At 36.6% G+C, this 13,196-nt stretch overlaps 1 protein-coding gene across 1 annotated transcript; it reads left to right on the top strand.

Moving 5' to 3' along the window:
- Positions 1–6,057: 6,057 nt before the first annotated feature.
- Positions 6,058–13,196, top strand: LOC108817265 (protein HUA2-LIKE 3). The gene is made up of 11 exons (XM_018589910.2): positions 6,058–6,511; positions 6,777–6,853; positions 7,604–9,613; positions 10,036–10,450; positions 10,875–10,983; positions 11,074–11,186; positions 11,256–11,440; positions 11,517–11,925; positions 12,018–12,366; positions 12,481–12,666; positions 12,824–13,196. Exons 1-11 carry the CDS (start codon positions 6,395–6,397, stop codon positions 12,850–12,852), a joined length of 3,999 nt encoding a protein of 1,332 aa, XP_018445412.1. The 5' UTR covers positions 6,058–6,394; the 3' UTR covers positions 12,853–13,196.

Genomic DNA, 13,196 nt, shown 5'->3' with positions numbered 1-13,196 from the left:
CATAACACAGAATAAAACCGAAACCACAAGCTACCACTGCAACTACTCCCTACGAACTAAACCTGATAAGTCAAATCTCACAAACCCTTAAGAAACACCACCATTTTTTTAAAGGGACACCATAAGTCTTTAGACGTCAACGGAATGAGACCCGACTGCAAGGCATCGAAGGATACCACTGATTCAAGCACGTAGACGAAATTAACCGCCATCATCTCTGCCTCACCGTCACAGAAACACCCGGACAGCTCATCAGACCCTTCCCACACATCAAACCCTACACGAGAGATCCACATGATTGAAAATCGGATGCTCTCAAGACCTAATAACTCCGACTCTTCTCAACAAAGCCTGCTACAATCCACCGCGTCGCAACTCCAGCCATGGCTGACGCATCTCCGGTTCGAAACCCTTGATAACGGCTTCAAACAGAGACGAGACTCCACACCAGAGAGGCAGACAAGGCGGCGATGGAACAGATCTGCGAGAGAAGCAAACAAGGAAGCTACACAAACGGTGGAGTGCGCCTCCGGCGTCGGCACGCGCCGCCACGCGCCTCCGGACGCCGGGGGTAATCAAATCGCGTTTTTAAACTTTCTCTTCTCTCCGCAAAGTAGTCTTTTTTTCAATTGCGTTCACCTCCAAGATGTATGAGAGAAAAAAGCTTACACAACCAAATTTAATATATATTTAATAATGTTGGACAAAATGTCAAAATCAACAATAGATTTTTCTTTTATATTCGTTACCATTACTTTGGCATCTTTTGCTTATTGACTCATGTATTTGATTTAGAACTTTTGTCGTTTCCTCGTAGTGGTTTCGAACTTTGGGAGGAAACATGGACCCCCCCTCTCAGAGAAAAACAATCTCTTTTGGCTACATATGTTTGTTTCTATACATTTTTTATAATAAACCATTTATAACCATGGATTATGTGTGCTTTTTTTTGTTATATACTTTTCTTTTGGATGCCAAGTGGTAGAGACATGGAGGCTTAGAGAAAAACAAAGGAAAGCGATACTTCCTCCTTTGTCTTTTTTTTTTGTGTGCGCGAACATACTTTCTCCTTTGTCTAGTTGGTAGTTATTTTCTGTACAACGAATGATAAAAGAAGAGGAAAACATTTTACAGGCAACTTATTACTTTGAATATATATTTCATTTTCCTGATTAGCATTGACTTTTTAGTCCTAACATCTTCACAATTCATTTTAAAATTGTTTTTGTTTTTCATATTGTCAAAGTACTACTTATGACCGAACTTTTGGTTTATTGATGCGTCATTGACAAAGACTCTCGTTTGTCTTGTAATGAAGCTGTCTTGGCAATTACTTTGGGTGGGGAGAATGTCTCTGTTTTTAATTTATTTTAGCGTGAATATTTACTAATTAGTTACTCATTTAATATATATAGTTTAATCAACTAGTTCCGTGTTTGGAAAATATTGATTTATCATTTTGTAATGGTCGATTTCATTTGGTTTTGTAGTCTTTAATTCTGACAAAAATAACTTCAAATTTGTTTAGTGATCTATCAACATCTTGTGGCTTTTCCATGATTCATTAATTTTCCGTTTGCTCTAAGGTTCTCCTTTGTCAATGAATTAGCTTCGTCGTCTGGTGGACTATATTCAATGCTTTAGATCCAAAGATATAATATTATTTATTATATAGACTAGAGCATCGTCTAATGACTCGAGATAAAAAGTAATACCAGTATAATGTAGAAACAGTATACTACAGAAACAGTATGCTCTTATTAAACTTTTTAATAAAGTGATTGGTAGATCAGTAACAATATACAACTTTAAAAATTATCATAAAAATTAGTATATAATATATTTATTTTAAAACAATATATGTTAAATTATAATATATATTAATACTATAATTTTATTAAAATAATAAATCTTATTTAATTATATAAATTAAATTAAATTTTTAATGTGAAATATTATTATTCAAAAAAAATTTACAACTTATTTAAAAGTATAAAGTTTATTTTTGGATATAAAAACAACTTTTGATATTATTAAATTAAAATGAACTAATTATAAATAAATTATCATTATTTATTTATTGGTAAAGCAGTAAATAATTCATATATAATATTATCATAAAAATTAATATAGTATATATTATGTTACGTTTTTATTAAAAAAATAATGAATGATATATGTAATTATATAAATTATATTTTATTTTTAAATGTAAAATATTGTTCTTTTTAAAAAGTTAAATGTTTAATAGCAAATTTTAATTTTAAAAATATAAATTTATTTTTGATTATAAAAATAATCTTTATATTATTAAATAAAAATAAGTTAATTATATATAAGTTTTTATATATTCTAACTGCAAATACTCTACTAAAAACTTCATATGAGAGCATTGAGTAAATAACATTTGAAGAGGTATTAGCATTTTGTAAATGTTTTTCTAAATGTTTTTGTGATAAATGTTGATTGGATAATGATGAGCATAATGCTTATACTAATACTCTACCAATCCCTTAACTAACTTTGAGCTTGAAGGTTTGGTTTGAGGAATATTTTTAGTTTCCTTCAAAAGAGATATCAATGACTTTTGGGTATTACCTCTCTGTAGTTAACATTTAAGAGTTTTAGATGATCGGTAGTGGCAATTCGACTAACTTATCTGATGGTGACTGAAGTGTATCGGTCATGTTTTTGGAAATGACATAAAGGAAAAAAATGAGTTTTGCTGTGATACTGTATCAGTAAGTTATGCATCATGCCTAGGACTCGGCAAAATATTGTAAATTTTATCCGATTCAGTATCCATTTCGATATTTGTAACTATATGACAGAATACTAATGCAATATCCATAAAAAGCAAATTGAATCACAACTACTAATACTTTTAGGAACATATATTCGTTCCGATCAGTTATATATATTTAAAGAATTATATATATATATATATAAGTTTTATAGTAATTTTATTTACTAAATTTATTAAATTATTTATTAGAATTTAAAAAGTAAATAATTTTTTTTTGTAATAAAATATTGTTATTTATATGATTTGTGGAATTTTTATTTTATTTTTACGGACTTAATCGGATATCTAGCCAAAAATCTAAAAAAATTCGGATATCCGGGACACCGAATATCCGGATGGCTACAGATCAAAACGAATTGGATAACTGATTATTCGGACAAAAAATCGGATCACGAATACCTCCAAAAAACTTGGATATTCGATCGTGCCTATCTCATCATACCTTACCTATCTACATGTCCTCCACATTCAAACCAAAAAAGGAATGAAAGAAATAAGAATACCATTTATTATCCACGATTCTCATATCAAATCTTGCGAAAATCTATCGAAATTGTGCATGTCCGAACCTAACCTTGTTTGTTTGTTTTCTTAGGCCGTCTAATACAGTTAGGTTTAGTTTGGTTAATGAAAATGAAGTTTCACTGTTGTGTTTCCTTCTAATAATTTGATCTCATGATATGCTTATCGGTTGTGAGCAGGCCGGGCTTTAAAATATTTGGACCGAAAACTCAAAAACTATAAAGATAAAGGAGCGGTCAGAAAATGTACTAAGAGGAATTCAAACCCCAAACATCTATGTATGCTTTAGAGTCTTTTACCAACTGAAGTACAAATAATTTTGTTAATTGAGCAGCCGAAAATTTACTTAATGTAAATGGGGCCGGAAGCACATGCTTCTATGGTTTCCCCTCAAGACCCTACTGGTTGTTAGTTGAGCACAGGCTAAGTATGTTGGTGTTTTAGGCAAACAAACCTAGCTAATTATATTCGAAAACCATTTGGATATAGTTATTAAAAACACACTTAACAACTGTATAAAGACAACTTTTTAGAGTCATTTACCAACTGAGGTATAAATAATTTTGTTAATTGAGGAGCCGGATATTTACCTAATCTAAATAGGGCTGGAAGCACATGCTTCCATGATTTTCCCTCAAGAACGCTACTGATTGTGAGTTGAGCATGAACTAAGTATGTTGGTGTCTTAGGCAAACAGACCTAGCTAGTTATATTCCAAAACCATTTGGATATAGTTCTTAAAAACACACTTAACAACTGCGTAAAGACAACTTTTTTCATTAATGTTTAGAAACTCTCTCAAAACTAAACACTCACATAAGCTCTTGTATTCTCTATACAAAGTCACAACTCAGTTTCGATATTTATAGGGATCGTTAGACCTTCTTTACTATTTTTTTTTCTTTTTAAACCTCTTTACTAAACATATTCCTTAATGTAAATAGATACTTCATTTTTTTCCTATTTCTAGTATAAATAGATAATTTTCTTTTATCTATAACCAATTTGTTATGAATAACTTGAGCTGCAAGAATTTAACCCAACATTGGAGTCTTAGAGTATTTCCAAAGTATTACTTCATTTTATACTCCAAATGGTGTAACTCCAAAATGAAATTGTGTTTTATTCCAATGTATTGCTCTATTTTTTATTCCAAAAAGAATATTCTTATTTTTCTAATTAGATATTTATTATTAAAATACAGTAAATCTTAAAATATATAAGATACCATATTTTGGTTTAGTATTGGGCATTAGAATATTTTTCCACAAATGATCACCTAATATATTTTGTAATGAACATTAAGATTTTTTATCTTGGATTTTCCTAAATCGAACCATTGTTTTTGGAAATCAGACATTTTTATCTTCTCCAATTTCAATATTTATGGGTAGAGGTTGTTTTCTAACTTCAGTTGGTGCAATTTTCATCATATGAATTTTTCCTAATTCAAAAACAAAATTATGCATTAATTAAGAAACATAAAGGAAAAACAAAGTTTTTTTTATTTGAATTTCTTACACAATCCAAAGGTTTGTGGATATATCAAGTTTAACAAGTACAAATGTTATCAAATTGGAATGTTGACCGACAAAATAAGAAACTCATCTATTTCGTTCGAACAATAGTTAACTGTAGTTATAAAACCCATTTACCAAATTATTAAATCACTTATTTTATATTATATTAATATTATATTATTTATGTTTAGTTTTGATTTTATTAGTTTATGTATCATTTATGTAACTTTATTAAATAATATTTTGTGGAATACCATATTTTCATGTTTTTATCATTTTAAATGTTATTTAAGTACGAAAAAATTAAGATTAAAAAGAAAATTACTCAGTAAATATAGTAACTTTAACCATTATTCTATTTTAGTGTTGAATATTAAATGAAGTAGAATATTTTACTTCAAAACAGAGTTTAGAATAAAAAATAGAATAGAATTGAAAATACTTTTAATCCGAAGATGAAGCATCTGCTTATCATTATGGTTGAGTGGAGGAAAACTTGACAAGATTACTTGTTGCTCACTAGTTGCTGGCTAGTAGTACTTGTCACGATGTTTCCAACTTTTTTTTTATTTTTATATATACTTTATTATTTCCAACCCAAAAAATCGGAAATTTGTGAAAGTTTACAACTGGGAATAGAGCCAAATCGGTACAACACAGTCAAGATGTTTCCAACTTTGTTATTGTCACGTTTCATTTCGCGGTGAATCACGTGTACAGGAAACAAAAGAAAAGAAGTTGTCACCGGAAGCGTAAACTCCGTTATGTTACGTCCTGTTAAAGGATCAGGTCGAGTAAACGTGATCGTGGCCATGATATCATTCGGGATGAGAGACCACACAAGCGTGTCTCAGCCGACTGGGACTCTCCACCGCAAGAGTCTTTTCGTCATCGGGGCTGCGGATTGTGGCCCGGAGACCTTAATGGGCCGGAACTTAAACAAGCCCATTTGCTCCATTCACAATGATATTTATAGCCTTTTACATATTCTCAGAAATATATACAGAGACCCAGCTAACGATGTGGGATATACCGAAGAAGATTCGAAATGTAATAGACTCATAAAATCATTTTAACTAATAGTTTAATGGGTTGAGCCCAGGCATCAGGAACTCATGAAAGCCCAAGTAGCAAGCTACTTTAATTGGTTTTTTTTTCTCTCAGCTGCTCAGGCGTTGTGTGATAAGCAGATGGGAGAGTGAGCAGGATAAAACATAAAAGCTAACTTACGCATGTAAGGCGCACGGTATACATGTAGTTTGAAACTATTGCAAACCCTACACCGACCGAACCCCATTATCAATCAAACACATTTCTCTATCTCTCTTCCTTCTCTTGGTTCCGTGTGCGAATCTTCTTCTTCTTCTCTACTAGAAAGGCGAATCAATCAATCGTCTTATTGGATTAGGGTTTACGAGACCAGGCATCTAGCTCGCCTCTGCTTTGGATTGGGGATTAATCAATCAATGCCTGCAATTTCTCCATCGGAATCTGTCACGGAAAACCCTAGACACTCCCAATCTCCTAGAATCCTCGATTTTCCCTGATGGCTCCGAGCCGCAAGAAAGGCGGTGGTAAGGCTGCAGCATCCGCGCGGCGAGAGTGGAAGGTTGGCGATCTCGTTCTCGCCAAAGTCAAAGGCTTTCCTGCTTGGCCTGCCGCGGTTTGTTCCCTTCTCCTCTTCTTGCTCATAATTTTCATAGATGCGGTTAGACAGGTTTGATTAGAATTAGGTTTTTGAAATTGCTTGAGTTAAGTGGTTTATTTTTTACTTTGATGTTTATGCCCCCACTATGGACTGCCTTTATCTATTTTGTTAGCAGATTATACAGGAACTTTTGATGATCAATTTAGATACCTAACAGGACCACTGATCCATTGTTTCACAGTTAGTTGTTTGCCAAATTTTATTGTCTTACTTATTGCAGGTTAGCGAACCAGATAAGTGGGGCTACTCTGCCGATAAGAAGAAAGTATTCGTCCTCTTTTTCGGCACTCAACAGATGTGAGTTTTCTTCTTGCCTTTATACTTTACTTCCCCTCCAGTTCATATTTCTCGTCCTCTATACCTATCTTAGTTCATTACATTTGTGTCACCGTCTGAGCATATTTGTTCATTTTATCATGATTCTCACTGTCTAGGAAATTAATTCTGGTTCTTGTATCATTATTCTCTAGATTAGGACAGTACAAGCTGGTAGCTTCTTTATGGCCATATAATTTTTTAACTTTTCTTGCTAGGCAGGGTATACTTGATTCGATGTGATGTACTTTCTCAAACATACACCACTAGTTTTTAATTTTACTTGGTTTACAATCAGATTCATCTCTTGTGCTGAATTATGGGTATAGTTGACAGCAGGGCTTCTTGTTGAACATATCTTTTCTACTTATGGTTTGAGTTTCCACATCTATTGTATGGTGACTTTTCTTATCATTTATCTCACTTTAAACCTTTTGTATGTTGAATTCTCTGAAAAACTGTTTATCGTCTCCTCTGCAGATTAGCGTCAACTTTTAGTGAATGTTCTTTTTGCTGCATCATTCATTCCCACGGTTATGTGAATTCTAATGTATAATTACTATGAAGAAAGCATTTTAGCACAGCTGCTCTCTTATCAAATTAGATAAATTTAAGTGAATGAAGTTAAGGTTGTAAGCTGTGTCCACTTTCTGCTCTTTGCTCTAGATCAGTCTTAAATGTTTTGTATCCCCTCTCGTATGTACCTAGTAATAATTTTTGGTGTACATGCAGAGCTTTCTGCAATCCTGCTGATGTAGAATCATTTACGGAGGAGAAGAAGATATCGCTTTTGACAAAACGGCATGCCAAAGGTTCAGATTTCGTCCGTGCGGTTAAAGAGATCGCAGAGAGTTACGAGAATCTGAAGCAGCAGGTCGAAGCTAATGACCCTAAATCTGCTGATGAAACAACTGTTGGAAGTTCTGGGAATACTATTGAGCCGCCTCAGGCCTGTGAAAATCTTACTGGTACAAGACTTGACACTCAAATAGAGTCAAATTCTAGTCATGGTAGAGATGAATTAACACTTCTCAGCGAGGATGCTTCAGCTGCTGAACAAATGCTAGCTCTGCGTCACAACAGTCTATCTCTTAATGTAGCAGCTAAAGATATGTGTGACACAGCTATATATTCTTCAAAGAGAAGAAATGAAAGGGCAAGATCTCAAAAGAGTGCTCCAGAGACAATAGTATTACCGGTTCAGCACTCCAAACTAACATCAGGGTTGGAACTGGATAGGCTTCAAAGGCCCCTGCGTCAATGCAGTGATGGTGGCCACATTGTTGATGATATAGATGTTGGAGCTATAAGAAGGAGAAAGAGGATCCGAAGGTCAGGTCATTCAGAATCAGATGATGTGGTTTCATCAGCTCTAAATTTGCAAGGATCTGATGAAGAGAACGCATCTGAAATTGCTACTGTTGAGTCTGACAATAATAGTAGGAATGAAGGCAATGGTGTGGACTCTGGTTCCAAAGTTGAGCATTCTGATGATGTTGGTGAGGGTTGTGAAGGAGGTCATGAGCTTAGCAAGGGCCTTGATTTCCAAATTAGTACCATGGTTAAGAGGAAGAAGAGGAAGCCTACCAGAAAACGTGAAGCCAGTGACCTTATTGACCCTCCTGCTAAAGTTGAAGCAGAAGAAGGTTTTGGGACCAAGGCGTGTGATAGCTGCCAGGGATCTCAAGATTCTCATGAAAAGCCCTGTGCAGAGAACGGTGATGAACACTTGCCTCTAGTCAAGCGAGCCAGAGTCCGGATGAGTAGAGTATTTTGTGCTGATGAAAAGGGGAATGCCTCTTCACAGTTCGAAGAAAGATCATCCAACTCTCCAACAAGTGCAGCCAAGCAGCCAAGCCCTTCTGTTAATAATGAAAATGATATTGTATCTGGCCAAGATACTTCTGCAGCCAGAGAATTTAACAGCTTTGACTTATCTAGTAAGCTCCCAGATGATATGGTTGATGTAGAATCTTCTCATATGGAGAAACCTTCTGGCAGAATGTCTCCGTCTAAGGCCTGTATTCAGACTGTAGGAGATAAAAAAGCTGCTACGGAGTTCCATGAGAACGAATTTAGCGTGACGCAAGATGATGGAGTAGCTCGAGCACGATCTAATCAACTTGGCAGTTCGCCAGAAGGGAACACTCGTGTTTCTGAAGTTGTACAGGGCTGTTCGGAGGTATCGCAAACCGTGAACTGTCTAAATATTGAATCCGATCCTATTGACATGCAGTGCACACGCCAAAATGAGAAAGATGGACTCTCTTTGAATTCTGATACCGTGGATTTATCTGCAAATAATCCCCCAAGTTTATGCCCGAGTTTGGATGTGACAGCATCGTGGGCACCTGCTCAATCTCCTCACCAACACGAAAGCCAGGACAATGATTCTTCTGATCATTCATTAATCGTTGTTGGGGATTCTTCTCTTAAAGAAAAATGTGAGAATTTTGATGCAATCGCTCAGGGTGTTCAGTCCCAAGCTGTAGAACATTCTCAATTGTTCTGTTCAGTGCTCAATAATCAAGACGCTGAAAACATGCAGGAATCTGAAAACAATCTACGGATAGAAAAACAAGGAAGCCTAGAACTTGATAGTGGCAAACAAGGACATGTAATAGAGAATCCAGCCCCCTGTGCTACTGAACGTCATAATATAGTTAAAGAAGCGGAACCTCAGTGTGAAACGGTGTATAGCCACTGTGAGGATGCCGAGGAGAACAAAAAGCTGGAAAAGAGGTGAGTCTACTGATTTTGCCCCTCTACCTCCTATGCTAGTCTCTGGTGCCATGATGTCTCTCTTATTGGTTTTCCTAATTAGAATAACTTCTATAAACACATTGGGATATTTGAATGGAGTCTCCATATTCAGATTGATGTAGGTCGTGAATAGGAATCGATCTACATAGACTCGCATACTAACCCATTTTCCTGTTATTTTTACGTTGTTGTAGCTTTCATTTCCCCTCTTTGATTGAAGGTTACCAGTTACTACTTTAACTTGTTCTTACAGTGAAAGCCTATGTAGAGGATAAGCATATTGGGTTTTAGGAACATTCAATTAGATTAAGTCTCTCCAGAGTTTAGACATTATTCATCAATTTTTCCCAGTTAAAAGAACTGGTTGACTAATAATGTGGTATGTCCGTATGCATTGACAGCTGCGAGACGGATGAACAGAAAGAGCAGATCCAAGCCACCAATTCTGTCTCTGTGTCTGAGAACTTTTCACCTGAAAAAATGAGGTTAACTCCAGACTCTCCTGCAAGGGCTATTCCACATAGCAACTCAGTTTGCCATATTTCTACTGTAGAAAGTGCAAATGGTATGCAGAGCAACAGTAATTTCTGCACCAGTGTTCAGTTTGGTGAGAAGAAACCTATGAGTGATGACACTGTCAAAGAAGAAAGGAAAGATGAAATAGGTGTAACTGAGGTGAAGAAAGTTATTTCTGATGTGCAATTCACTATTGAATCTTTTGAGACGGCACTTAGCTCCTTGGTGAGGACAAAGGAGACCATTGGCCGAGCAACACGTTTGGCTATGGATTTGGTGAAATTTGGTGTGTCGGCAAAGGTACGAGACGTTCTTCCTGCTTGTGATATTCTTTGTTTGTTGATGTCAAATCCAACTTTTCTGCTTTTTGAAGACTACTTTCTTATTCTAGATTGTTGATATCATAATAACTGGATCTGTCCTTCGGTACAGCACTATCTACATTATCCAAAATTTTAATTGCTTTAGTTAAACAGAGAGCATATCTGTCAAGCCAACTTTACCAATTCCCTTATGCGTATTGTCTTTGTATGCTGCTTTAGGATGCCGTAGGCATCCAGCCACTCTAGGCAGCATAGGTCTAGGGAAAGCCTTATATTCTTATCTGCTACCTTTTACATGAGGAAAGGGACTTGTTTACACTGTGATTTTGTAGGATTTATTAAATACTATATTGTGCAAAACGTTGGCCTATGTTGCTAAGAATGTTTATGTCTTGAATTAGGCCATGGAAATTCTTGCTCATACTTTGGAAAGCGAGTCAAATTTACAAAGAAGGGTGGACTTATTTTTCCTTGTGGATTCTATTGCTCAGTGCTCCAAAGGTCTGAGTGGTGAGTTTTACATATGTAATGTTTTAGTTTAGTCGCATCATGAGGTTCTCAGTGGCTGAGTTAACTCTGTGAATACTGCTTTATCTTTAGGTGATGCTGGTGGGGTTTATCTTTCATCTATCCAAGTTATGCTGCCTCGCCTATTGGCTGCTGCTGTCCCAGCTGGAGCTACCACACAAGAAAACCGGCAACAATGCTTGAAGGTGTGTGATAATTTTTAGCTCTTCGTTTTCTTATAAATATTAATTCTCACCCTTTTTGCTCTTGTATAGGTTTTGAAGCTTTGGCTCGAAAGAAGGATCCTTCCTGAATCTATTGTTCGTCATCACATAAGAGAACTTGATTCACATAGTAATGTTCCTGCTTGCCTCTATTCTCGCCGCTCGGCTCGAACAGAAAGGGCGCTGGATGACCCCGTTAGAGATATGGAGGGTATGCTGGTGGATGAATATGGAAGGTGAGATATTCGTCTTGGAATCTTGATTTTTTCCTTAATCTCTAGTGTCATAACTCAATTCATCTTTGTGCTTCAGTAATTCAACTCTCCAGCTTGATGGATTTTGCATGCCTGCAATGCTCAAGGTTGAAGACGAAGGAAGTGACTCGGATGGTGAGTTTGAGTCTGTCACCCCTGAACATGAGTCCAGAATCCTTGAAGGACATGTCACACCCTCCGTTACTGAAAGGCATACCCGTATACTTGAAGATGTTGACGGCGAGCTTGAAATGGAAGACGTGGCTCCACCTTGGGATGTTGGAAGCAGTGCACCCACTGATCAAGCTGGTAATACAGAGTCTGCAAATTGTCAGCCTGTCTTTGGTACTTCACATCAGAACGTGACCTCATCATCTCCATTAGCTCCGCCGTCACAGAATGCTCAGTGTGCCATGTCTGATACCTACCCAAATGGCTTCGACCGCAGAGGATATCCCTCCATGCATGTGCGTCTTTTTTCTTGCTTAGAGAATCTTTTCGTTAAAGATAGTGATGGCTGAAGCAGGATTACTAACTTCATTTGTGGTCATTTTTCCAGGGAGATCATCAGACCGATATTCCAAGGATGAATCCACTACCTGTGCATTACCGAAGTCCTGAATCATCTTATAGTTCCCGTGCATCTTTGTCAAAAAGCATGGCACATGGTGAGGATTCTAACTTCCAGCATGGGCCTTATCCCCCACCTCCGCCGTCACATCATTATTACTCATATATGGAGCCCGACCACCATAGAAAGCCACGGAGAGAAGCTCCATCATACCCTCACAGATCTCATTACACGCCGGATTTTGAGGAAAGGAACTATCATGATGGCCATGAGAGAATGAGGCCTGCTCCATGTGAGAGTCGAGACAATTGGAGATACCATCCGCCCTATTCTCATGGTGGGCTCCTTTAACCCTTCCAAATTTAAATAAATGGATGCATATATATTCACAAGCACTCGGGCATGCATGCTAATAGCCACGGATGCTTTTGTTTTTTTTTTGGTACTGCAGGTGGTTCACGATATCATGACAGACAAAAAGGCTCTTATCAATCAAGCTCATACAGTGGCCATCAACACCGTGACTATGGAAGGTTTGAGAACGACAGGTGGAGTCATTCTCCGCGTGCATATAACAACAGACACTCTTTTCACTACAAGCAGCATTCGGAAGGTCCTGCTCCAGTAGCAATGAGAGGTAAATAGGGAGACTCATGCCGTTCTTTACTCTCCCAGAAACTGAATCAGAAGTTAGCCATACATTACATTCTAAGGCTGGAATTATGACCTAGCGTTTAGGAAACCCTGTGATGGCTCTATCCTGTATTAAACTTTTTTTTGTGTTGGATTTGTAGATCCTCCAGGCACGTGGCATCAAAGGTGAGTTACAGAGATGGACTGGTGAGTGGTACGCCAGAGGTTATGTCTGATGTGATTTGAAGAGTGACTTTTTTTCTATGAAGAAGGAAAAGGGAGACCCTGATGTACATATGATGATGATGGATGGTATAACTATTTGCCAACAAAACAAAAACAGAAGTTGTGAGAATATTTTGGGTAAAAGCCTTATTGTAGAGAGAGAGACGAGAAAAAGAGTGATTTATTTAGGTAGTAAAGGGCATATAATATTTACCCCCACCAATTTGTGTGTTTTGTTACTAATAGTGATGTGTTCATTCGAATGATGAAAGCTTTTTAGTAAAAGTTCTGTGCTGCCTGCTAGCGTAA

This window comes from Raphanus sativus, chromosome 7 (genome assembly GCF_000801105.2).
Source record: "Raphanus sativus cultivar WK10039 chromosome 7, ASM80110v3, whole genome shotgun sequence".
NCBI lineage: Eukaryota > Viridiplantae > Streptophyta > Magnoliopsida > Brassicales > Brassicaceae > Raphanus > Raphanus sativus.
This window is presented reverse-complemented; position numbering and strand designations above follow the sequence as displayed.

Bases quoted from the DNA above. Each gene is read 5' to 3' on its own strand.
- LOC108817265 (XM_018589910.2), top strand. From the start codon at position 6,395: ATGGCTCCGAGCCGCAAGAAAGGCGGTGGTAAGGCTGCAGCATCCGCG. The intron at 11,441-11,516 runs GTGAGATATTCG...TTTGTGCTTCAG, and splicing joins CTGGTGGATGAATATGGAAG to TAATTCAACTCTCCAGCTTG. The intron at 12,367-12,480 runs GTGGGCTCCTTT...TTGGTACTGCAG, and splicing joins CCATCCGCCCTATTCTCATG to GTGGTTCACGATATCATGAC.